The sequence below is a fragment of the Hippocampus bargibanti genome, linkage group LG02 (assembly GCF_051943395.1).
Source record: "Hippocampus bargibanti isolate YZ-2025 linkage group LG02, ASM5194339v1, whole genome shotgun sequence".
Taxonomy (NCBI): domain Eukaryota; kingdom Metazoa; phylum Chordata; class Actinopteri; order Syngnathiformes; family Syngnathidae; genus Hippocampus; species Hippocampus bargibanti.
Window position 1 is genome coordinate 25,774,802 of NC_142735.1, and position 28,000 is coordinate 25,802,801.

General features: G+C 41.7%; 1 protein-coding gene across 1 annotated transcript in view; it reads left to right on the top strand.

The window, feature by feature from the left end:
- The window catches only part of pcxb (pyruvate carboxylase b), a 174,457-nt gene that overhangs the window by 12,686 nt on the left and 133,771 nt on the right, over positions 1 to 28,000 (top strand). Inside the window, exons 3-9 of the mRNA XM_088990514.1 lie at positions 1,162 to 1,255; positions 2,450 to 2,540; positions 5,785 to 5,950; positions 6,035 to 6,180; positions 10,798 to 10,915; positions 13,197 to 13,264; positions 15,035 to 15,118. Of these exons, the coding sequence (XP_088846640.1) occupies positions 1,162 to 1,255; positions 2,450 to 2,540; positions 5,785 to 5,950; positions 6,035 to 6,180; positions 10,798 to 10,915; positions 13,197 to 13,264; positions 15,035 to 15,118 (767 nt within the window). The remainder of the gene's footprint in view (positions 1 to 1,161; positions 1,256 to 2,449; positions 2,541 to 5,784; positions 5,951 to 6,034; positions 6,181 to 10,797; positions 10,916 to 13,196; positions 13,265 to 15,034; positions 15,119 to 28,000) is intronic.

Consider the following 28,000-nt stretch of genomic DNA (forward strand, 5'->3'; position numbering starts at 1 on the left):
CCTTCACTTTGCCGTGGCACGATATCTACACCATATTAGATCACATTCATCACACTGCAGTGCACCAGGCTGAGCTGGGCTGCTGTGTGTGTGTGTGTTACAGAGAGAGGTTTTCTCCCCTGTTTTTCAATGTCTCTTTCTTTTATTTCCGAGGATTGGGGGGGGGGGGGGGGGGTTGTTTGTGTTGTGAACCAAAAATTCTACAATTTAAACTGGGATGCCTATTTGGTAGTGAGAACCCTGAAAATGACTAGAAACGTTAAATTAAAGACATATCTCATACAATTATCATTAAGAAGGATCCAACGCCTGATATGTTGGTTACTCTGGCGTGGGATTAAACTAAATAACTAAATACATAAATAAACGAACAAATGAATGAATAAATGAATGAATAAATAGATAAACAGACACACAAATAAAAAATAAACAAAATGATAAATACATGAACAAATAAATAAGAAAGCTTGGAAAAAATTGTACTTCTCATCGAGCCCATTGAAACTCAGTGGTTGATTTTACGAAAATAATTCTGAAGGAAATATGCAACCAATCACAGTCGTAGATTGTGATTTGCATCTTTGTGGAAACACGAGATAACAAACCTAAACACGTTTTGAGTGACGCATTACCGCATTTCGGTAATACGTCGGACTCAGTTAAATGGTGTCGCATTGTAATTTTGCCACTTTATAATGGTTTTTTTGACACAGATTTTAATGATACGGGGTGTGTCGGCAAGAGCAAGTGGCTACGGCGGCTATTTCTTCATCACTTGAAATCAAGTCACGCATAAATCAAGGTCATGAATTAATATTCGCATATAATATTTACGTACTACAGTAAAGTCTCGTTATATCGATATTCAAGGGAGTCCGTAAAATATCGATATAACCGGGACTATCGATATATCCGACCCTGTTTGCATGTAATTTTCTCCGTGCGTGCATAGAAATAGTATCGATATAACCGGGACTATCGATATATCCGATATCGATATAACGAGACTTTACTGTATTTTAAAGGCAAAGGCATAATATTTTAAAGGCAAGAAAATGATGCTCGAAGCGGGTCAGAGTTTGACCATTCGGTCGGAACAAACTTCCCGAAAAAGACCCTCATTCCATATCCTTTTTTGACTTAAAAAATGTCTTCCTTCAGGTGAGATCGCCATCCGTGTATTTAGAGCCTGCACTGAGCTCGGCATTCGAACCGTCGCCGTCTACTCTGAGCAGGACACTGGACAGATGCACAGGTACGCTCGGCGGTGTGATCAAGCGATAAAGCTTGCGAAATGGCACACTGCAGCACCCGGAGGGCTCCTGCAGTGGTTGAAATAACGAGGCTGGCAGATAGACTTTGGAGCGAGCAGCTCAGCTGCCACTGCAGATTATTGATCACGACACACCATTAGAGGAAGCCTTTCAGTGTGTCTTTGTGATGCCTTGTGAGGAGGACGTAGGGGATATTATATTGACGTTACAAAACATTCAGTGCAGAATGTTTGGCCAAAAAAAATGTACTTCAACGCCAATGTTTTTTTTCTCCTCACAGCATCTCTGTCTTATTGTTTTCCTTAAAGGACAACCAACACCATTTTTTGTTTCCTAACTGATATCAGGAAAAACGTTTTATAGCATCTAAAATACCCAAACCACGCAGTATGATATTTTTTGTCAAATGAAAAACACCAATAAAAATAACTGTCCCAAAACTACTTCAAAATGACCTCAGAAAGTTTCAGTTTAAGAAGGTCCCGCCCCTTTGTTCGTGACGTCACGCCAAGTCGTCTTGCCTTGCTCGAGAATCAAAACAATGGCTTCAGATTCGGAGAAGATGCTTTCTTGTTACTCATCCAGTTATGAATATGATTGAAATAGTTCTGAAGAGGAAAGCATAAATGTTTGCAATTGATTAAAGGAGTCCTTCCGTCTCATTTTGAGGTGTGTGGACTCCAATGTAGCGCCCAGAAAATGCACAAGATGGCGCCCAAGCTCCGTTGGACATGGGCTGATTTGTCTGCTGGGAATTTGTGTCAACTAGTATCAAATAGTAGTCTTGGTGCAACACACAACGATTGACCATTGCGTTATTTATGTGTTTTCCTTCTAATTTCACCATCAACACGGATCAACACGAAGTTTTCAGACCAAATAAAGTACCCAAAACGCATTGTGTGTCGATTTCTCGGTCAGGGGCGTTCCAGACGTGACGTGACGTCAGGCATCGTCATCAATTCGAAAACAAGACTTCCTGAATATTCAGCGCAAGTCTTAAAACGTAAAATATAGCTATATGCCGTGGAATCTTTGTAGAATACGCTCAGTAGAAGTCATTTGAAGTGCTTTTACAAATTATGGACACAACTTGTCCGGAGGCGTCGGTTGTCCTTTAAATTTGTGGTATTATAACGCATGCCCACATGATGTTTTTTTTTCTCTCTCTGTAGGCAAAAAGCAGACGAGGCCTATCTCATTGGGAAAGGGCTTCCGCCTGTCGCTGCCTACTTGGACATCCCCGACATCATCAAAGTCGCCAAGGTAAATTGTCATTACTTTGCTCAACTTTATTAATAGAGTATTTAAAAAAACATTCTTAACTCATTCACTGCCATTCCCGAATGTATTCGGGAATTGAAAAGTGTGACGTGGAGCGCCATTCCCGAATTTGTTCGGGTTTTGGTTTATCTTGCAGTGAGTGCCGAAAAAGCGCTGGTCAGTCGTCTGGCAATGTTTTTTTCCCTTCCACGAGGGCGCAGCATTTGCATTTTGTCCATGTCCGCACTTGTTACAGCTTCAGATTGTTAAAGCACTATATAAATCAATATGTATGTATTGTATTTTGTACTGCCGCCCCCATTTTAAACTCAGATAACTCCAGACTCATATAATTTAGGAATTCCCTTTTTTTCTGATGAAAGAAGATAGTCTAAGGTTACTAACGCAGTATTGAATGTTTAGGTAGTCCTAACACTCAATAGTCTGTTGGTCCTGCAATTTGAGTGACAAAAAAAAAGACAAAAACCCCAGCACTGGAGTGGGCACATGTTTGCACATCGTCCGGCAGTGAATGAGTCAGTGAACTGTAACGTGCATAGGCGGTGCAGGGAGGGGGGCCGGGCTAGGTTTCGACATGCTCCCTCTCACGTGTTCCAGTTAAGAGTTGAACAAGGAGCATTTTAATCCAACTCGACCGTAAGATTGACTCCAACGACACACACACACACACGCACATATACACACACGCACATATACACACACACGTTGCGAGATTGCAAAAAAAGTGATTTGGATATTTATTTTATTTTATTATCTCAATGTTCATTTGCGGGCAAGCCGGTAGTCGAGTGGTTAGCACGCCGGCTTCACAGTGCAGAGGTCATGAGTTCAAGACCCGGTCCGGCCTTCCTGTGTGGAGTTTGCCTGTTCTCCCTGGGCCCGCGTGGGTGTTCTCCGGGTCCTCTGATTTCCTCCCACATTCCAAAAGCATTCATGGCAGGCTGATTAAACACTGAAAAATTGTCCCTAGGTGTGAGTGTGAGAGTGACTGTCGTATGTCTTTGTGTACCCTGCGTTTGGCTGGCAACCAATTCAGGGTGTCCCTCGCCTAATGCCCGAAGACGGCTGGGATAGCCTCCAGCACCCCCGCGACCCTAATGAGGAATAAATAAGCGGTATGGATAATGGATGGATGGATGTTCATTTGCCTCTATTGTATTGTAAATCTGTCTTTACATGAATGTTGGGAGTTTGTTGAATTTGTAAAACAGATTAACTCATTGCTAGCTTGTTTGCTAAAAAATACATAGGAAGGAATACCTTGTGGAAAAAAATGCTCATGAAATTGCAGTAATGAGGAAATTAAAATAAAAAAAAAATCACAATTTGATAATTTATGGAAACATTTCAGCACTAAGCACTGTGACTCTACTACGATCGTTTTGGATTTCTGTTATCAGCCGTCAAATTCGCAGAGAGCTCCTGTCAGTTGTCTCTCAAGCCGACATTTTGTTCCCTACCCTCTCATTGTCGTCTAGGTATAAAAATGTCTGAAAATAAGGCTTTTTTATCAACATTTCCATAAACTTGACATTTAATATGTGTGAGTGTGACAACGTGTCATATTGCAGCCACCGCCTCCCTAGGCCCCCTTTGTCAGCCACATCGAGCAATTATCTTGTCACTTGTGTTCTTTTTGTCCTTTTCTTTCCTTAATACGCTCTTTAGCACGTACGCAGCCAAACTCATAAAAAGATAAAATAATGCTCTCCTCTTCCGAGCTTATTTGCCACTTTCACATGCAACCGTACTGCTCTCATGTGTGATGTTTTTATCATATACTGTGTGCAACAGTGTCTCTCTCTCTCTCTCTCTCTCTCTCTCTCACCTGCCTGTTTGTGTCGATGTCCGTCCAGACTTCCCTTAGCAACAGGATCGTCCATGATTATAGTCAGCTTGGCACTTAGGAGCAGATGGTACACTCTTAGAATGTGTCCACTCCAGCTCCAGGGTTTTTGTTATAGTCACTCAAATTGCAGGGCCCACATAATATTGAGTTTTAGGACTACATAAACATTCAATGCAGCGTAAGAAACTTTAGACTCATTTCTTTAATCAGAAAAAACGTTAATTCCTAAATGATATGGGTCTGGAGTTATATGGGCTTGAAATGAGGGTGGCCGTCCAAAATACAATGTGATACATACATATTGGTTTATATAACGCTTTAACAACAGCTGAAGCTCCAACAAAGCACGAACAAGGAAAACACAGGAAATGCTGCCACCGAGTGGAAGGGAAAAACATTGCCAGAGGGCTGACCAGCGCTTTATCGGCAGTTCCAGCAAGAAAAACAAAAACCCAAATAAATTTGGGAATGGCGGTGATTGGGTTAAAGTTGTGTGCTTTATTGACAGTGACGATGAATAAAAAAAACATACAAAAAGGCAGAAACAGTACATTAGCAATCTTCTTCTTTTCCTTTCGGCTTTTCCCTTCAAGGGGTCGCCACAGCAAATCAGTGTCGTCCATCTTTAGAGGTTTAATCCTCATGTATTAGCAATAACAATTACAATAAAAAAATACAATTACAAAGAGGGGGTGTTCAAAATGGCTAAGGGGGGGGGGAGACAATTATGTACATCTTTATTTAAAAAGGTTTTTGACCTTTGAAATAGCCTGTACGTCTCGCCTCGAATGGAAAGGGTGGGGCAAACTCGCCAATTGATAGAGAAAGCAATCGTGAGTAGCGTAGCAACCACAAGACATAAATCCAAGTGCTGATTGTTAAAAAAATAGTCTCAGGATCGAAGGGGTAGGAACAGAGACATTTCTGTGGACTCCATCGCTGTCATCCACACCAGATCAAAACACAGCTTCAGCCACCCTCTCCTGACAAAACAGTGAATATCTGTTTCTAAACAAGAAACCAAGCACCCTCTCTCGCTCTCGTGCAACCGTTATATGCAGAGACAAAAACAGCATCAAGGTTACAGACTGTAGCCTTGGAAAACAACACAGACGGTACATTTTCTTTCGCAAACCTTAACCACTGGGAGATAAGCAAGTGCTTTTTGATAATGATGAAAAGTAAATGGCTTGTTTTTCTCTGTTGGTGGAACAGCATCAGCTATCAAATTCTAAAATAGTGTCGTTAGCTTTAAAATAGTGACTGTCACTTTATGGAGCCAGAATTGACCCCTGAGGGACACCTTGGATAAAAGGTCCGATCTGACACTCCCTTGTCATCCTCGGTCAACACCGCGTTTTTTTTTTTTCATTATAGGATAACAACGTGGACGCCATCCACCCGGGCTACGGGTTCCTGTCAGAGCGCTCGGACTTTGCTCAAGCCTGCGCCGACGCCGATGTGATGTTTGTCGGGCCAACTCCGGAAACCGTCCGGAAGATGGGAGACAAGGTGGAGGCCCGCGCCCTCGCGATCAGCGCCGGTATGTCGCAAAATGCAGTGTGACCGACAATCTCTTGATGATGGAAGTCCATATGGGTGATGCCAATGTTTCGCGCTCATTAAGGTGTACCCGTGGTCCCGGGAACGGACTCCCCCATCGGCTGTCTGCAGGAGGCTCAGGCCTTCGCCCAGACCTACGGCTTCCCCATCATCTTCAAAGCGGCCTACGGAGGCGGGGGCCGAGGCATGCGGGTGGTCCGAGAGTACGAGGTGAGCCCTTCCGATCCCCCTCTGGACATATTTACGTTTTATATTCATGACATTTCTGTTTTGCTGCGAATTGCTTGGATATTATGACCTGGTGGTTTATATATCCGCAGCTGCCACTCACCTTCTGCTAGCCGGTCTGAAATTGCCTCAAGCGTGCACGGAAGCTAAAACATTGAGAGCAATTTTCTGCGTACCGGGGGTCCTATTACCAGAATGTATCGGAACATTTTTCACATGTGTGGAACGTCTGCCTGATTTCCCCACACAAGTCATGTTTACCGCCAAAACAACCTTGGTAATATTCAAATGTAAAGCTGCGGCGGTGATTGACACATCCACTTTTCTCTGCTAACGCTGCCCTGTTAGCAGAGAAATTTGCACCCCCCCATCAATTTCCTTTTGCATCATATGAAAACTAATTGAGTTTTCTTTCCCCCCTTGTCGATGGTGTAAGCCACATTTTCGCATAACAGAGTCAATGTGGAGTGACGCATTGTTTCCCCCCCCCACCCCTTTGCTGCAGGTGGGACTTAATGCATCTTTTTTCCTCAACCCAGCATCACTTTCATGTCCTTCGGGCGTGCGTCTGTCTCTGAAATGCGCAACTGGAATGTTCAAATGACCTTCCGCAGGCGTATCCGCACCCTCGCGCTGTCGCTGCACACTATTCCACCCAGTGCCTGCAACCAGCGTCTTATGCGACCAAATTATTTTTGTTGTTTTTGTTTTTTCATGCTGTTTCTCAAATTTGGTCACGTCCAGCTTTCTTTTTCCACCCAATGAAGAGATACGACCTTATTTTTCTCGCTGTCACTGAAAATGACTAAACAGTGGCAGTCTCGGCGAGAAAGTTCGACACCAGCACATTGGATTTGGATTGGATTGGATTAGCCTTTATTAGTCTCATAGTGGAGAAATTTACATTTCACAGCAGCAAAATTATGAAAGAAATGAAAGTAGAAAAGCAAAATACAGGAGCTGCTGGAAAGGCAGGCACTCTCGCTGCGCCGTCTTGAAGTCAAAAGAACAAAAAAAAAAACTAAATAACAAATATGACAACACAAAACACAGTCGTTCATTCTTAAGCACATTCTGTACCATCTTTGTTACATAAAGCAGTTCCAGATGAAAGAGGAGAGGATCAAAGTGTCTTTTCACCAGTGGATCAAGGACATCATGGTGGAATGTTGAAAGCAAACAATCAGCTGTAGCATCCATTGACGAAAAGAGATTGCCTCACATCTCCTGTCCCTCATAAATCCGTTTCAATTCTAAACCGTGACAGTTCCATATATGCATCGGCTAAAATGCTTTGAAATGCTACAGACTGCCTCTGATGAGGCGTCATGAGACACAAGTAACCCAACTTAGAGATAATTTTCGGACAGAAAATATATGACTAACACCGGCATGGATTCTTTATCATCTGCAAAGAATGCCCCTTTTTTTACCAATTTGGTTGCTTAAACAACCCCCATCCCCCCAAAAAATAGGTTGCACCAGTTCAACCAGCCTTTCGACCATTGGGGGGTGATGGTTTGTGAGAGTGTCTGTTTCTGTTGGAATATTATTATTTAATTTAAAGCAGATTCTTTACTTACAGACAGTATAGGTGTTCAAATAGCTGACATGTTTCAGCGACTACTTCCGCCTTCGTCAGAGTGTTATTATTGTTATTGTTGTTCTTATCATTCTTATCATTCTGATCGTTCTTATCATTCTTCTTCTTCTTGTTATTATTATTATTATATTTACGGTGGCACATTCCACTGCCAATGTTTAATATTCATGGTTGAAGCTGCTCTCTCATATCAGCAGCAAAAACAAACTATGTGCTGTATGTATACATATTGTATACAATATATCTCAGACATGTTAAGTTTCAGAAATTATAAATTCCCGGCAATTATACCGTCACTCACACTGTCCCCTGCTAGCTGCTTTTCGTTAATCCAAATCAACTGAAAATTTTCAACCTCTTCTATTGCCTGAGACCATTGCTTAGACAACACAGAAACACCCTTAGCCACACGTAGCAATGGTCGACTTAGCATACTGGTACTGGGACGCTACGTCACACAAACGCACACCTCGTTGGTGTTTTTCGATCATCTCCTTCTTCTGCTGTCCTCTTCGGCTGAACACAAGCTTGTGGTGGGGTCTTTTTCGGTCCCATAATAGAAAAATTACTCCACTCGATAGCAAACCACGTCTGCACACAAAGGGGGTGTGGAAAACTAGTCTGCCAGCCACATGTGTGGTTTGGTTCATCCGCCGAAAACTTTGTTTGCCAATATTATATTCTCGCGAATTTAATGTTCGTAAGGTGAAACGTTCGTGAGCTAAAGCATTCATAAGATGAGGTATCACTGTAGTATAAAAATAAATTTTGTTTTTTACATTTTCTTTTGTTTCGCCTTACAAATAGCTGTCTGTATTGTGTCAATATTTAATTTATAATGGGAGTATCATGGTCCAAATTGGGAGTCTCCTGACCAAATCGCGTATGATATACCAATATTCTATGAATTTGGTGTAAAACTTCAATGCATTTAAACCAAATGGGGGTGGTAAGTCGGGTTCTCCGCTGCAGCCTGTACAAAAAGCTAAGCAGGGTGGCATTGGTGCGATTGTGATTTGCATCGTCCATTGATGGTTTTGTAATGAGGCCTCTTATGTCCGACTTTCGGAATGTTTTTAATCATCTTCCATTAAAATGCCGGTTGGGGAAGGAACAAAAAATAAATACAAAATAAAAAGAAGAAGGACACATGGAAGGTTTAGTGGCTGACAGTGGCGGTCCGTGCATTTCACACCTAGGCCTTCAGTGAAGTCCTACTTAGTCCGACTTGAACAAATATCCCTCGTAATACCATAATTTATGACACAACGGCTGGAGATATTTACAAAAGCACACGTGCGCAGTACTGGGCGTGGCATCACCTTAATCGTCTACAACACAGGCTATTTTCCGGAGCAATTACACATCAATAAATCTGCATCAGCAATTAGAACTTGTCACTATACGTGATACTGCAAACACTTCAAAATAAAAGGAAATTTAAAATCATTTGTCCACAAAGTTTTATGAAGTCCACCAAGAATATGCAATCTTTAACAAGATTTTACGCTAAATTACAAAATGTCAGTTTAATATAAGAAAAACAACAAGACGTTCACAAAACGAACTATTTGTTGAAAATAAAAGTAAACAAATCTTTTTCATTTGTTCTTGAGAATAGGCTTACCTACATGCGACAGCGAGCTGTCCTCCTTCAGCCATCGTGGGTTAAAAAAGCAAGTAGATATACAGTAAAGTCTCGTTATATCGATATCGGATATATCGATAGTCCCGGTTATATCGATACTATTTCTATGCACGCACGGAGAAAATTACATGCAAACAGGGTCGGATATATCGATAGTCCCGGTTATATCTATATTTTTTCGAACTCCCTTGAATATCGATATAACGAGACTTTACTGTACTTGGTTTTTCTGCTGAAGTTTCCGGGTTTCCGGGCTGAGGGCTGAGGTAAAGTGAGTATCCAATCACAGGACGCGTACGTCATGTTCAACGCGAGGCCCTCTAGCTGGCCTTACTGTGCCAACTCGTGATCTGATTGGCTATCGCAACTGTATATCAACTACATGTGCCCATTCTGTACAGCGCACACTGTTGATTCTGAAGTCGTCGGTCAGATTTCATACAGCCTGGCGACACAAACTAGCTGAATTCTGATTGGATTAAAAACTCTGACCTAAAACTACAACACTGAAAGGAGCATAACCAAATGGATATAATATAACATCAAGAAAACAGTATGTAGAATAATTATATATATATTTAGAAAAAATACTTTTTTAATGAAATTGACTTTTATTATAATTATGATAATGATGTCTGATTATGTTAGGCCAGCAGAGAAGGCCTTGCTGGCCCTGACGGCCCACCACTGGTGGCTGATGGATAGACTGGCTTCTTGGCCCCAGTATCAGCAACGCAGCACATTTTTATTTTGTTACATTGGTCCATTTTTTTCAGCCTCCACTCTCAACACCTAGCTTATTTACAATAGCGATAAATGTGCGAATGCTAATGACCCTTCCTGTTGCCCACCCAATAAGTCATCTTGTTCATTGGCTCAAAGTTTGGGCCGGCGCCGATGACGAACGACGCATCCTTGAGCACCCGGTCAATTTGCCTTTCTCTGAGACGACTGGAGTAGCCATCCTCCTTTGAGGCAATGAGTCACCCCCCATTTTTTCCCTCCCCTCCGAAACAGGGGGCAACACCATGGTCGGGCAATTTGTCGCAGAGTGACAGTTCAGATTGAGTCATGCCCTTGACTTGCCCTCGTGCGTCGTGTGCGCCGTTGTCTCCTCGTGGCTTGTTTGCAACAAATTCAGTGCTGACAGAAGAAAAGACAAAAACGACACGGGATTGCACCGTGTGGATTGGACCAATTGGTTTTTGAACTCAAAACAGGATCCAATAGCTGATGAAGTGCAGAATGTTGAAGTAAAAAAAAAAATAAGAAGAACAAGTGTGAGGAAACGGCGGACTTTTTGCCTCCTTTACTGACATTTCCAAATATTTGTGCTCCTATTTGTCAGGAACTTGAGGAGAATTACCAGCGGGCTTACTCAGAAGCGCTGACGGCTTTTGGCAACGGCGCTCTGTTTGTGGAGAAGTTTATTGAAAAACCAAGACACATTGAAGTGCAGATCCTCGGTAAGCAAACTCGGAAGTTTTGCCACAGCTCCCCTTGAAAAAGGAGCTTTGTTACCTGACTTGGCTTAAAAAGGCCCCTTGGATTTCTTTTTTTGTTTTAAATATAGTTTTGAAAAATACAGGTAACATCCGAATTACGACCAGTGCGAGTTACGACCACCCGTACTTACGACCACGACCGCCAGACCCTTTTTTTTTAATTCTACGGCTGTGACCGCTACGGTGGCATCCCGGCAACGCTGTTGAGATCTGCAGTGTGTTTGCGATGCATTTCGTAGAAGTAAGACTCAAGATGGTCCTTCTTGTTTAGATTGAACAAGTAGGATGTTTATTTGCCTGAGCACAGAGGGCAACTGCTTCTCTCAGCATTGTATAAAAACTGTTTTTAATCGAAGGACCATATGTAGCTCTGTGGCTGCATTGCCAGATGTGCTCAACTTTCAGCATGCCTCATTTATCTTAACAGGGAATATTACAGCATTGCACAAAATGTGGATACAAAATAACTGTTTATTCACAAACACATACGACAATTTTGGGATGGCACCGGCGGGGGGGAGTGTCCAACGACGCTGAGGCTGGTGGGCGTCGGCGCTCGGGTCGAGGGTGCCCCGACGCCGGCCAGGGCGAAATCCGAGGTTGGTCGGCGGGATCGCCGCGACGTGAACGGCGCGTCGGGCTCACGCCGCCCCCCCCCCCCCACCCTCTGAGACTTTTTTCCTTCGCTGTCCGCCTAAGTCCGAGCGTTTGTGTTGGGCGACCTCTTCTGGTGTCTCAGTTAGCAGGGAGAGTGATTTTTCAACAGCGCACATGCGTGGGAAGCCGTGCGCATTTGGGTCAGCAGAATGACACAGTTATAAAAATCGATCATACAAAATATAAAATGTTAAAAATGACACCAAAAAGATTTATCATTAAGCTGTAGAACGTCAGCAGAACGACAGTTATAAAAATCCATAATACGAAATATAAAATGATAAGAATGACACTAAAAAGATTTATAATTGAGCTGTTCGCAGTTTGGTATATACAGTAAAGTCTCGTTATATCGATATCGGATATATCGATAGTCCCGGTTATATCGATACTATTTCTATGCACGCACGGAGAAAATTACATGCAAACAGGGTCGGATATATCGATAGTCCCGGTTATATCGATATTTTTTCGGACTCCCTTGAATATCGATATAACGAGACTTTACTGTAATAGTATTCAAGAGAAAACTTTCTTTAAAAACAACAGACTGACATTGTATACTATTCTGTTGTATAAACCTCGCCTCGGCCATTTTCAATGCATTTCGACTTACGACCGTTTGACTTACGACTGTTTTGTCGGAACGGAACCCGGTTGTAAGTCGGATGTTACCTGTATACTTTATCCTTAAAAAATATATACAGATTTTTAAAAGCCTTGATTTGTCGCAAACAGCAGGAATTCCCCATTTCAGGCAGCAAAATGATGAAACGGAGAAAGTTGAGAAATGAACAAAAAAACATACATATAAATATAAATAAACAAATGTAAGGATGATATTTTTAATTACAAAGACAAGCTGTGTTACATATGATGACATTTTAGGGTCACACAGCCTAATGGGTCTTTCGCTTTAAGCTCAAATATTGCAAAAAATATAATATCCCAACAAATGCAGTCAAACCACAATTGAAAAATGTCCAATTCGGGATCCCTTGTTGTTAAATATCACTCGCTGCTGCCCCCAAGTGGCAGCAAATGCCACTGCACCGTTAGCTGATTGTCGCCATTGTAAATTTCAACACAGTAACGAATTGGGACATTACATAAAAACTGTAATCAGATTACTAAACCGTGACTGCATTGGACTCGCCGTTGCTGTCCCATCGACACCAAAATATGTTAGCGATTCATTTTTTTTTTCCAAACAAAACTGTTTTACTCAATTATAGTTTGCACTCATTAGTGTTTAAATAACGCAAAGCTCCGTAATGCAGTGCGGCTCCCGCGGCGCGAGGAACCGGGCCCGCTATTACGACGCTTATAGATTTGTTCTCAAGCTATTTTCAACACCATAAATTGGTTAATAAGGCGTAAAAATAACAAAGGACGCCGGAACAGACCAATAATATCGATTTGGGGGGGGGGGGGGGGATATAAATTATACCCCTGGGCTTTTTTTCTGGAAATGACTTGTGGCAACAATGTGAGTCACAACATTGCCTGTAATTTTTTTTACAGTTGCGGGGGTAAAAATGCTTTCCTTTCTCACATTCTGGCTTGTGCCCCTCCATCCCCACAGGAGATAAATACGGTAACGTCATCCACCTCTACGAGAGAGACTGCTCCATTCAGCGGCGCCACCAAAAGGTGACTTTCTCACACGGTCAACGCCGTTTCCGTGGGTGGTAACGCTCGGCACAAGAGGATCTTACCTTCCAGGGCATCGACGAGAATAAATCGCACTAATCGGCTTTTGTCTATCGGCCGTGTGTCTCATTAGGGAACATAATCATACTTGAGATGATTCTGATAACAAAGATTACTGTGTGCACGTGTGTGCCTGTGATGCGTTTCGAAGGTGCCAAGAAGATAACGCGGCAATGGAAATGGCCTTAATGCCGTTATCGGCGTTTGAGGCACTTTAAAGAACCCTGCGCGAAATCAACTCCGCTCTTGGAATTATGCGGGAATTAAAGCTCGACCCCTTCAGGTGGCGCGGCAATTATCTCCTGGTGAATTAAGCGTTTTCGTTTCGCTTAATGAAATGAGCAAACGTGCGACAGGAGCACCAAGTGGCGCGTCCTCATATGTGCTCCACGCGTCGCCCTCGTGTTTCGTCAGCGCAACCCGCTGATTGTGGAAACGTGCCTGGCCTGTCTGTTTGCGAGCTACGACCGTTTTTCGTTGAGCCGATATGACTTGATCTGCATTTGGCCTGAATCTAAGGTCTTTTTTTTCTCCTCTCCCTCGCTCGCCTGTTGGAATAGATTTGGAACGCCGAAGTACTGATGGGATATTTTTAGTCCTTCTGTCTTAGAAGTGAAATTCATACGAGGAGCAGGGGAGAAAAAGATGAGCTAAGAAGGCTAATTGACTTTCTGCTGTGTTTTACTGTATTTGACTCAATTTATTTTTGGGTCCCCACTTGAATTGCCTTGGGTGAGTTAGCTTGGCCCGTAGCCCCGGGCTAATTGTTGCATTGGGAAAAATATTTTGAAGCTAGCTTTTGTCAAAGTCAAAAGTCAAAGTCAGCTTTATTGTCAAATATGCTAATATGCATGACATACAGCACAGATGAAATTACTGTCCTCTCGGACCCAGCATGCAAGGCACTTATAATTACTTAACAAACAAACATGAAAACGCCATGCCGCTGCGTGTTCACGATCCGCCATCTTGGGGATTTTTTTTTTTTTAAATAACAAATATGACAACACAAAGACACAGAGTCATTCATTCCCCAAAGAACATAATGTGTTGTTTTCATGAGATTTTGATAATGAAAGTGACCAAATAGGGGTTTTATTTCTCTCCGTGGCCACTGTTCAAATATCCTGTCAGGTGTTAGCTTGTCGCTAACGCTGTCCTCGCCTTTGCAGGTGGTGGAGATCACATCGTGTTTACTTTTAAGATAGATTTTGTCAATTTCCCCAAAAAACAAAATGTGTTGTTTTCTATTAGGCCTTTTCCTTTCGGTTTCCCCCTCAAGGGTTTCCGCAGCGAATCAGTGTCCTCCATCTTCAGAGGTTTGATCCGCATGTTTGTTTTGACCAAGCTTTTACGTCGGATGCCCTTCCTGACACAACCCTCTGTATTTATCCGGGCTTGGGACTGGCACAAGACGACTTATGTCCCTTTGTGGCTACAGAACAAGCAACTCGCTTGGTAAAAGGCTCCCAAACACAAAATGGTCATCGGCACAGCAACATTCAAAACGCAAAACTATACTCACCATTTGATGACAATGCTCTGATCTTAACGTGAAATGGGCATCTCTTTCCCTGTATTACATCACAAACAACTATTAGACCATTGTAATAAAAGTGATGAAATAGGGTTTTTATTTCGCTCTGTGGCCACTGTCCTAAGATCCTGTAAGATGTTAGCTTGTCGCTAACGCTGTCCGCTCTTTTACAGGTGGTGGAGATCGCACCGGGTTTCCAACTCGACCCTCAGCTGAGAAACCGGCTACATTCTGACGCTGTCAATCTTGCCAAATTGGTAAGTGCTCCTCCTGCTGTCTCCCGTTTTTTGTTGTTGTTTTTTTCTTAAAAAAATATCAATCAAGTATGCGTCATGCTAGCAACCGTAAAGATTCGTTTTGCGTTTACTTCCAAGTTCATCACGACCTATAAATGAGAGGAAAATGACTTTTGGGAGTACAAGGAAGCCATTTTTTCCTACAGCATCAAATCTCTCCAGGGGAATAGAAAGCTGCTCGCTCCCGAGCCACGGTCAACTTCGATTGCGCGGCGCAAAACACCAAACGCCAATATGCTCATTAGCAGAAATTTGTGCTCAAGCGTCGTCTTTCAAAACCTCTGAATGAATAAATGGCTCATATTTGTATGTGTTGAGTAACCCTGTGCAATTGTAGCCTTTTCATGTTCATCAGCATTACACTGGGAAGTAATGACACGCTCTTTGCAACATCAACCTGCTATTGTGTGTCGCGCTCCAGTCTCGCAACAGGCACTCAGTCTCCCTTGATGCCCCCCTCCCTTTTTCCTCTCCTCCCCCAATGCTTGTTGTTCGCCGTAGTTGGATATTCCGCTACTGTTTCAGCAAAGAAAACGTCAGGTTTTTGGGTTGTGATTGTGACTGTACAAAAAATTATTTGCACATCTTGTCCTCCTGATTGATGCTCTGATTGATGTCATTTGTTTAATAATAATAATAATAATAATAATTATTATTATTATTATTATCATCATCAGAAAACCTTTAATAATCCCACTGTCACGGTTTGCAAGGTGGTGATGGCGGTTGCGGATCCCAAAAAGCAGGCAGGAGGGAGCAGGAGTTTGTGTTTGACAAATTGTATTATAATAAAGTCAGCAGGAACAAAATCTAAAACACCAAAATCATCTGAACAGAAATAATACAAAGTATCAAAAGAAAACCAATATTAAAAGTCCGCCAATGTAAAACAAACACATGGACAGCATACAATGCATACAATTGCATACAAAGCATACAACAATGACCCGACAGCGAATGGTCGTGCCGGGAGTCCTTTTGAGTGTTACTGATTGGGAACGACCAGCACCTGTGAGGCTGCAGGCAGGGCTGACAGTGCTACCCGTTGGTCCCCAATCCGAACGTGGCAGTCCGCCACTGATCGGGACGACCAACCCCCGTGTAGGTGCAGGCGGGGCCGACAGCGTCACCGTTGGTCGCCAACCAGATCATGACACCCACGTTGTGGAAATTTGCAATCAACAACAGAATCTAGAAAAATCTCCACAAAAAATATATTGCATGCACAAAAAAAAACTTATAAAAAAGCACATACATCAGAATCAGAAAGGAACTGCTGTAGAGGCAGACACACAGGGCTCCATGATGTAACGTAATAACATAATAATAATAATAATAACAATAATAATAATAATAATAATAATGACACCTCTTCTCTCCAACTGTAAAACATATAATAATAATAATGATTTTTGACTATTTTGATTATTATTATTTTTGTTTTTTTAATTGCATTTAAATAATTGCAATTTTAAATTTATTTATTTATTTATTTATTATGTCATCAATCCTTCAAAATCTAATTTCCTGGTCATATTTTACATTTACTCTCTAAATTTCAAAACCTCCCGTTACTCTTTCGATCAAAATGCAACAAGAGACGCTCGGCCAGCACTCTGTTTCAAGGATGGGTTCTTTAATTATTCGTGTGTTGACTTGATTAGTAGTAATTGATTTGTTTAGCTTGGATAAATGTGCTTTTGTCCGATTAAGATAGGAGGATCATCCATGTGTGCCGTGAATATTGCCGCATGGATTGATTTTTACAGTTGTAGAGAAGAGAGCTGTACAAACAATCATTTATTTATAATTGTATTTTATTGATTGTATTCTATTTGTGATTGTATTTTATTTATTATAGTACGTATGCTTGTCTGTGACTTTAAAGTGTTATTGAGAGCTTTGAAAGGCGCTTAAAATGTAATGTATTATTATTGTTATTACAGTAAAGTCTCGTTATATCGATATTCAAGGGAGTCCGAAAAAATATCGATATAACCGGGACTATCGATATATCCAATCCTGCGCCGAACTGCATTAAACAAAAGCCGCCAAAAGAGGGCAGCCAAGCGCCATATAAGAAACGGAGCTGGCCATTAGCTCCCTTTTTTTTGGGTGAGAGATGTTCCCCCAATGTTGCCTCAAAATGGCACATATAATTCTTTAATGATTGTAAACATGTATGCTTTCATCTTCAGAACTACAGTGTATTTGAAACATATTCATAACTGGATGTGTAACAAGAAAGCATATTATCCGAATCTGAAGCCATTGTTTGGATTCACAAGCAATGCAAGACGTCTTGGCGTGAAGTCATTTTTATTTGCATTTGAATAAAAAGTGACATCGGCTGTCCTTTAATACACAGTATGGAATGTTAATAATTTTCAAAATCATCGCGCTTCAGCAGACAAAACAAGAAACATTGTTGCAAAAAACGATTGCATTCATATACAGTACAGTGGGCATGTATATAACACAACAGGGAAACTGCAACGCTTACTGTATTATGTATACAATTTAAAAAAGTCATCAATCTTCTTCTGCTTCCCATTTTTACCTTTTAACACAAACACTTCAATCTCGTCTGCTACACACGAGCTAGCGTCTGAAAATGAAAATGGGTCTGCTACACGGGTGCTGGGCACGTAACCAAGTCACCTGACCAAGTCGACCAATGGCGCGACTGATGGCGTGACACGTAACCAAGACACGTGACCAAGTTGACCAATGGCGCGACCGATGACGTGTCACGTGACAAAGTCACACGGCCAAGTCAACCAATAGCGCGACCGATGGCGGCTCATGTGACCAAGTCGACCAATGGCGCGACCGATGGCGGCTCACGTAACAAGACACGTGACCAAGTTGACCAATGGCGCGACGGATATATCGATATAAACAACAAAAATGGCCGGCGGGGGATGAAAAGGAGCACCGTAATAACCGGATTATCATAATAACCGGGTATCGTACTAAACGGTACTAATTATACATAAAAAGACTAGAAATGTGCAAGGGAAATGAAAATAGTATCGTAATAAGCGGTAATATCGATATAAGCGATATCGCTATAACGAGACTTTACTGTATTATTATTATTATTATTATTATTATTATTATTATTATTATTATTATTATTCTTATTATTATTATTATTATTATTATTATTATTATTATTATTAAAAACAAATGACACAGAATATATTTTTAATGAGCACAATGAGGGAAGATAAGCTGAATTTTCCAATGGAGGATCTGCTTTCTCCTTTTTCGGCGCAGGTGGCACCGTTATGTGCGTTATGTCCATAGTGCGAGCTGGGGGTATCTAATAAGGCATTTTTCTGTGGTTTCTTAGTTCACAATATTTTAAAAGCTTTGGGAACACTCCTCCCCATTTGTACACAGTTATTAAAGCAGGAATTGTTTCTTTCTATGATTTTCTATGATCGATTTGTTGATTCGACCACAATTTGACACCAATAACCCAGTGTAAGAACTCAGAATCAGAATCATCTTTATTTGCCAAGTATGTAGAACACGCTAGGAATTTGTCTGCGGTACAACACGCTGCACTAGTATCATCACAAAATATTGCAAAGAGACACTATACAGTTATGCAGTATTTGGGTTACTGTTTATAGAGGGAACGGCTTGGGGGAAGAAACTGTTTAAATGTCTGCTGGATTTGGTGCGCATGGATCGGTAGCACCTGCCTGAGTAGCTGGAAAAGGTGGTGGGCAGGGTGCAAAGGGTCCAATAGGATTTTCCACATTTTTGTTTCGATTCTTACAGTGTGCAAGTCCATGAGAGTGGGTAGGGCGGTGCCAATGATTTTTTTTGAAGTCGGATTTTGTCCATTTTAGTGACAGCCCCGAACCAAACCGTGATGGAAGAACACGGGATTGACTAGATGACAGCCAAGTAGAAATGTCGTAGCACCTCTTGTGGCAGGCCATACTCATTGTGACTTTTGAAATTCCTTCCATTCCGAGTCTGTGCTTTCCCTTAAGCACAAGAGTTGAAACAGTACTCATAAAAATTGCGAACGTGGGTACTTCAACCACGTCTGATTCCCTTGGCGCCTCGCCTCCGAATTCTTCAGATCGTCTCCCATTGACGATCACTTACACACACACACACACACACACACACACACACACACACACACACACACACACACACACACACACACACACACACACACACACACACACACACACACACACACGCATGATCGCAGTTTGTACATTGTGCTCACGCTTGTGTGTAAGTCAGCCAAAACGCCTTTTTGCATGCAAATGCTAAGGGATACTCATGCAAAAAAAGGAAAAAAAACGGGAACACTGCGAAGTAATTTCATGCCTGTGTAGTTCCAGACAGCGCAGATCGGCACCGACAAATGCATTATCACAGCTAGCATCTTGAGATACAGAAAAAGTCAAGTAATTGTTTTTTTTGTTTGCTGACTGGCTTTTGACAAATCATGAGTCATTTTTTTGTTTCTTGTTGAAATCGACTCCCAGTCCTTCCTAACTTGGTACTCTGGTACGGAGAACCCTATATGTATTTATTTATGTATTTATTTATTTATTTATTTATTTATTTATTTATTTTTAGCATAGATGCTACAATAACACTTTCAAACCACTCCATGTAGTCATAAATCGAGAAGAGCAAAAAATATGCAAAACTTCAGACATAAATGTTTTATGAAGCATAAAAATATATAAAAATGTGTAACAAATACACAATACAACGAAATTATTGCGCTATAAATGAGAGTTGTGCATCATGTAAAAAAACCCAACAAAGAATAGAGAAATGAATACAAATAATTGCGTCCTTGTGTTTTTTTCCCCCTTTAGTTCCCATTCTCTCGACAAGTCTTTTTTTGCCCGCTGTTTTGTAAAAAAACTGATCCAAGAATGTTTGCTTTTTGTTGGCATTTGACAATCCTTTGAAAAGATCCAAGGCAAACATCAGCATTGTGCGCGATCGCTCGACTGGGGAACACTTTTCTTCCCTGGGCGATTCCCATTTCAGGTTAAACCATTGGAACGCCGCATGGCCCGAATAGCGAATAACGAGGATGCTGAATCCACACATACAGTAGATACCATACGGTAGCCATTGGGATGCCAGGATGATGCTCGGTAGTCGTCAAATGGCAGGGCAGCCCTAAGTATGTTGCGGTCACGAAACCTAGAACTACGACTTGCAGCCCACACCGTATTTCATTTTTGTATCTTGAAATTAATTTCGTAACAAGAGGCACTATTTTCCTGTTGAGACGTTTCATAACTTGAAAATTTCATATGAAAAGACATTCGTAAGTACGAGTACCGCTGGACTAAGTACTACAGATATCTAAAATTTTGTTTTGCATCAAATGCTATGTTGCACTGCCATCTACTGACAAGGAGGATTCCGCAATGTATTTATTGATTAATTGATTGATTGATTGATTGATTTGTTTGTTTATCCATCTATGCATTCATTTATATGCACATTTATTTATTTATTGCCTTCATTTTTGGTGGTTGGGTTTGGCAACCTTCCAAAGCACCTCATGCCTTAAATTAGGGCGCTGACTGACTTGATACCAATACCTGGTGTCAATACTCTCCCATCCTTAGTTTGCGGCTCGAGTTATGGTGGGGTGGAGGGCATTTTATTTTTTTCATGAACCTTCCTTCTTTCCACCATTTGTCATATTTTCAAGCACGTGTTGGCAGCAACTTGGCAGCAAGTTTCTATGGTGCTTTCTAGTGCCAATCGTGACGGAGATTTTGCCAGCACTTTGATTCTGTTTTTTTGTCCTAGAAGATCAAGCATATTTAAAGAAATGAATACGCTTTTTTTTAACTTTTCCTTAAAGTGAATTTGCACCAAATGCACTCGAAACAAACAATGTAAACCAAAGTATTTGATCATGTTATCATTTTTCCTTAAAGTGAGCCCAGCCGTTACGAGCGCTCACGTAATAAATAATAGGTGAACTTCATTGACGGCGACTCTGTTAACATGCAAGGAGGCTCTTCGCAGATGTCTGCGGGCAGAAAAACAAAACGATCTGTCTAATTAGCTGAGTGTTCTGTAAATGTGGATTCTTGCACGTTCCTTTTATGTCAGCAAGGGCTAGCACAAGCGTGCTGCGTTTAACCTTCAGACACAGCCATGTGAGTTTAACCGTAATAATTCCTTGTTTGTTTTGCGTGACTTTTTGTGCACCTTGTTGAGAGGTTAACTCAAAACCTCCCCTACACATGGGAAAGCCCACTAAATGCATTCCAAGCAATAAATGACACCAAGCTCGTAATAAGCCATTCGATGCAAAAGGCATGCAAACCAGCACATGCGTGTTGCAGGAAATGTAATGCCAAACATGTTGCGATGACACTGGGCGCTTTGTATTTATAATCACATATACATAATCAGGACACTCAGACATCCATCGTCTTGACTGTTCCCCACCTGCGCCCCTCCCACATGTCCTCGCTCTTTATGCGACGCTTTACACAACCTACGTTATGAAGGAGAAACTCTTATTTTTATACATTTTATGTCTGTAATATCGCTGCCCAGAATAGATTCCATTGGCGCACGTGGCCGCGCGTGCCAGGCCATGTGTGCTCATGTGGCGCTCTGTGATCACTAGGTGGCTTTATTCCCTCCACTTTTTCATCATTTCACAGACAAGCAGCTCATTATGCTCCCATTAAAGTGCTGACGGCGCAGAAGCGGGATCTAGGCCAGCGAGAGAGCCGCGGGACTGAGGCGGGCACATAATCTGGCTTCCAGGAGGAGTGCGAGTTGATATACCAAGCGCTTGATTTGCTGAAATCATAAATAGCATACGCTCAAATGCCATTGAGTAAAAAGTAACCATTTAAAGTGGTAATTTTTTTTATATATGCTCGCTGCACTTTAAACCACCAATATGTTATAAAGGCATGGATTACTTTTTAGAAATGTAATCTTGGATGCGAGGCAAGGACAAGTTGCGTCCATAATTTGTAAAATGGCTTCAAATGACTTCTACTGAGCGTATTTTACAAGGATTCCACCGCATATAGCTATATTTTACGTTTTAAGACTCATGCTGAATATTCCGGAAGTCTTGTTTTTGAGTTGGTGACGAGTGCTCACCCTACGTCACTGAAGGAACGCCCCTCAGCGAGAAAGGACATACCTTGCATCACCTCAATGCATTTTGTAATACTTTGTTTGGTCTGAAAACTTCGTGTTGATCCGTGTTGATGGGGACATTATAAGGAAAACACATAACGCGATGGTGAATCCTTGTGTGTGGCACCGAGCATCTATTTGATATCTACTGACAAAAAGTGTAAGGAAATAACTCGTCACCTGTTTCCACTGAGCTTTCCACGGAGTTTTGTCGCCCTCTTCTGCCTCTTTTCGGTGCCACATTTCCCCCCTCAAAATGACACGGAATAAATTCTTTAATCGATTGCAAACATGTATGCTTTCCTCTTCAGAACTATTTGAATCATATTCATAACCGGAGGAGTAACAAGAAAGCATCTTCTCCGAATCTGAAGCCATTGTTTTGATTCACAAGCAATGCAAGACGTCTTACCGTGACACCACGAACATGGGGGCAGGACCTTCTGAAACTGGCCACTTCCGGTTTCAAATTGGACTTTTTACACACTTTAAGTCATTTTTATTGGTGTTTTGCATTTGACTAAAAATATCATACTGCGTGTATTTTAGATGTTATAAAACGTTTTTCTGATGTCAGTTAGGAAACAAAAAAGTGACGTCGGTTGTCCGTTAAGGAGAAAGCACTCTTTGTTCTGACTGTTAGCCACTTTACAAAAAAAGAAATTTCATGCTTTGTTAAGATGGAACCCTCGGGGCATCTATTACAATGAAAACAGTAGGGGCCACAAAGCTGAACCCTGTGGAACCCCTATATGACACCGGGGCAGAAGAGTGACTAATGCATACTTGATGCGCAAAGATTAAATTAAACACAAACAAATGTGATTTTTCAAATCTTAGGCCAGTTGCACCGGCTCATTTAGGGTGTTTATTTTCAAACATGCGTTAATGTCAGAAAATGTCAGCTTTGAATGTTTAACAGATAAAGGTTATGAAGCAATAATTAAACAAAAAAAAACACAGTTTTACATTGGTGACTCTTTAAAGTGTTGTTAATGAAATAAGTTTGGTGCTTCTCTTCATCTATCGGTACATAAAGTTATTGCTCTACTTGGATGCATATTTTTCCCCATTAGTTGATAGTTAACATCCATTTTCATGAGTCCTTGATGTAATACTTGGCCGATATAAGACATAAATATGGATGGAATTTCAAAGACTGCAACCATAGAAGACGGCCCTTGGCTTTAATTTTAGCTTCTCTGGATCCACTTTTACAGTTTCATTACAACCCTCTTGTAAAATATTTGCTCCCCACCCCCTTCTCTTGCGACAATCATACCTCAGCTTACGAGTAAACAGGTCAGCTGGCCTTTGCAAGATACAACTCATCGCTGGGACTAACTAAACCTTTCTTTGAAAAATCCATTAGCTCATAGCTAACACTCAGTTCCAAATGGGATAGCCAGGCTAATGAAATTAGCATTGACGTGGTGGTGAATATAACCAACAACTGTGTAAATTGCGCCCCCAAAAATCTTTCATATTGATATTAAATCAACATACAATAGGTCAAGGTACAACCGCTTTATGGTCCGTAGCCTTTCTTTTCCAATCGTATCCATGCATTGCTCCCTTGCCACCGGTCTCTGTGTGACCTTATAACCGCTTCGCGACATTTGCGACACTTTTTAATTTGATTTCACAGAGAGGTAGCAGTGAAGACACAATTACCATTATATTTCGACCTGTCGTCATTAAGGTGTGGATAAGCGTTAGTGCGTGTGTGTGTTTGGCAGCAGTAAAATGGGTGACAAAGGTACAAAACTACTGAAATGGAGCTGATGTATTATTGCGGGTGCATGGGTGTGGTTAAGTTATATCATCTTTGAATCAGATCGAGAATTGTCCGTCCATAATCCAAGCAGGAATTGGACACGATGAAGAAGAATCCCGGGGGGCCATCTTGAGAGCAGTTCTCAAAGAAGAGAGAGCCATTTTCAGCAAGGGAACAAAGTTACCGCAAAATCATGCTGCCTTTCACTTATTTAAAGATGCTCCCGTGTCTCACCTCAGAATTGGAAATGAAAAGGAAGCAACACAGTGGCAATTTTCCGGTTCACGCCATTGACCACTCAGTGTGTATATGTATATATATATATATATATATATATATATATATATATATATATATATATATATATATATATATATATATATATATACAGGGTCGGATATATCGATAGTCCCGGTTATATCGATATTTTTTCGGACTCCCTTGAATGTCGATATAACGAGACTTTACTGTATATATATATATAAATCCTCGCCTCCCCCCTCATGGGTGGTGTCTGTCCCCCATTTTTTAGCTCAGGTCCTCCAGAAAGCTTGAGGGTTCTGCGCAGTATCCGTGCTGTTCCCAGCTCTTCCGAGATATCCGATGTTGTTCCCGGGATCTGTTGCGACCACTCGTCGAGTTTGGGGGTCACTGCCCCGAGTGCTCCGACCACCACAGGCACGACTGTCACCTTTACCTTCCAGGCTCTCTCCAGCTCCTCTCTGAGCCCTTGGTATTTCTCGATTTTCTCATGTTCCTTCTTTCTGATGTTTCCATCACTCGGGACCGCTACATCCACGACAACGGCTTTCCTTTCCCCTTTATCTATGACCACAATATCTGGTTGGTTAGCCATTACCATCTTGTCAGTCTGTATCTAGAAGTCCCACAGGATCTTTGCTCAGTCATTCTCCACCACCTTGGGAGGTGTTTCCCATTTTGACCTTGGGGTTTCCAGTCCGTACTCCGCGCAGATGTTTCGGTATGCCAGCCACCTGGTTATGGCGCTCCATGTAGGCTTTCCCTGCCAGCATCTTACACCCTGCAGTTATGTGTTGGACTGTCTCGGGTGCCTCTTTGCACAACCTACACCTTGGGTCTTGTCTGATGTGGTATTTCCCTGCCTCGATGGCTCTGGTGTTCAGGGCCTGCTCTTGGGCAGCCAGGATGAGTGCCTCTGTGCTGTCCTTTAGGCCAGCCCTCTGTAGCCCCTGATAGGACTTCTTGAGATCAGCCACTTCTGTTATGGTTCGGTGGTACATCCCGTGTAGGGGCGTTTCCTCCCATGATTGTCCCTCTTCCATCACCTCATCCTCTGTTCCCCATTGTCTGAGACATTCTCTGAGTACATCATCCGTTGGAGCCTTCTCTTTGATGTATTGCTCCTGCCTTCCATTCTTTTGCACTGAGTGGTAAATGGTGTGAACCGGAAAATTGTCACTGTGTCGCTTCCTTTTCATTTCCAATTCTGAGGTGAGACACGGGAGCATCTTTAAAAAAGTGAAAGGCGGCATGATTTTGCGGTAACTTTGTTCCCTTGCTAGCATATTTGACAATAAAGTTGACTTTGACTTCGACATCACCAAATACACAATATATAATTCACAGTATATAGATATATTCCATCCATCCATCTTCCGTACCGCTTATTCCTCATTAGGGTCACGGGGGATTGATACACATATATACATACACTCACACGTACATACAGTATGTATGTATGCGTGTATGTGACCTCACATGTTTTCCATTCATCCTTCATTGAATTTGGTTTGGACTAAAAAGAAAAAAAAAAAAAAAAAAAAAAAAAACCAAAACGTTTGATGTGGTGTATTGCCCGTCCCGACTGCTAAACTAGTTTCTTTCTTGTCTCTGTCCTTGGAGTTCAAAGACTGGGAGGATTGTTATGCTTGCCGCCACTCATCTTCTGTTTGGATTCTTAGCCTGCACGTCCTTGCGGAGAAAGGTTGTGAGAAGTTGCTCAGAAGCACAAGCAGATGCACATAACCTAACTGCAAATGTCTGTGATATGTAAAAAAAGTGGGCGGGGGTGGGTGATGATGGTGGGGTGGCGTGGTTATAGTGCTGCGCTCACAACACTGGAAATGAGACAATGTGCAGCGGCGGCAGAAAATGGCGATGGCACGGAGGAAAAATAATGCTGTGAGCATCTCTCAAAACTGCTAGCCGGATAGTTTCGCGTTCGGCGGCAGTAAACGAGCATTCGGCGCGAGCGCCTGGAATCTCTGAGGCACATTGTTCATGTGAATTTGCACCAAATGCACTCGAAACAAACAATGTAAACCAAAGTATTTGATCATGTTATCATTGAGCACTTTTCTCTCTCATTCTCTGCCATGCATGTAGCAAACACAACAGCTGACGAGACACTGATCAGAGAATAAAAGCATGCATACGCACACACACACACACACACACACACACACACACACACACACACACACACACACACACACACACACACACACACACACACACACTTACACAAAGATGAATGTGACTATCTGGAAGGGGCGGGGCTTTTTTCATTGATGCTTATTTATTTGTTGGCCGGATTTCGTCAAAAGTACCTCATCAAACTGAGGAATCCACTCAGTCCGTTCTTCAAATCTACACGACAATTTATTATTCTGCTGAATTTCATATATTTTGTGCTATACTTTCCTCCTGTGCAAAACAATTTTTTGCCATCCGGTAAATTTATGTGGACACACACAATATTTTCAGCATTTGCATATTTTGTCATATCTGACAGTGCTAAGTTATAGCTGTAGTATTTATTTACAGATTCGTATCTTGACTATGATTTGTGTGCAATGCTAAGATCAACACTAAATGGATTGGCACCTGGAGTTCATATACAAAGCTTGCCGTACCCGAGTGATCTCCCCTGTAACAATATACAGTGGTGACTTGACATCAGAGTGACCTGACATCCCATATACTGTAACTAAAGCTGTATTGCATTGTATTCCCATTAGCATTGCTCCATTGAATGTATGCATAACACAACAGCAGCCACTACTGTAGCATCTATTGTGTGCACCTTATGGCGTGCACCCTATATATATGAAAACTGTTTTTAAATAGCTCATTCATTGAAGATGCATCGCAGAGTATGGACAATCTGCTATACATTTATTTAAATATGTAAACACATGGTGATTACTTTTATTCAAATGACCCAACTTTGATAATTCACACGTTAATGCTAACAAAAATAAAGATATGAATTACAGGCCAAAGAATTGTAATTTTTTTGTTTCCAATTTTGAATCAACTAATATCGGCCAATTATACATCATCTGGTCCCTATTTTTTTGGGGGGGGGTCATGAAACAAATTGAACATGCATGGTTTCTCAAAGCAAAACAGTGTAGCCCGTCGACTTGCCTGTCGTCACTTGTCAAGCAGTGATAAATTAGTTTGTTGTTACACTGATTCACTTAGACGGTGTGTGTGTGTGTGTGTGTGTGTGTGTGTGTGTGTGTGTGTGTGTGTGTGTGTGTGTGTGTGTGTGTGTGTGTGTGTGTGTGTGTGTGTGTGTGTGTGTGTGTGTGTGTGTGCGTGCGTGCGTGTGTGAGAGAGAGCGTGACGGCCTTGCGTATGAAAGCTGATATAGACTAGGCCCTGAGCGTTACGTATCCGTCATCATTAGTGTGAGGGGTGCTGGTGATAGTGCTCCTTTTTGTTTGACGGGTACATCCGTTTAGGTTATAATCCTCAGCGTTGATGATTCATTGAGGTCAGTGGGCCAGCGAGTCTCTAATTTTGACTTCACTCTTTTACCCTGCATAAAAAATAACTAACGTCGTTATTTTTAAACTAGTTCACTAGTTTAAAAAAATGATGTT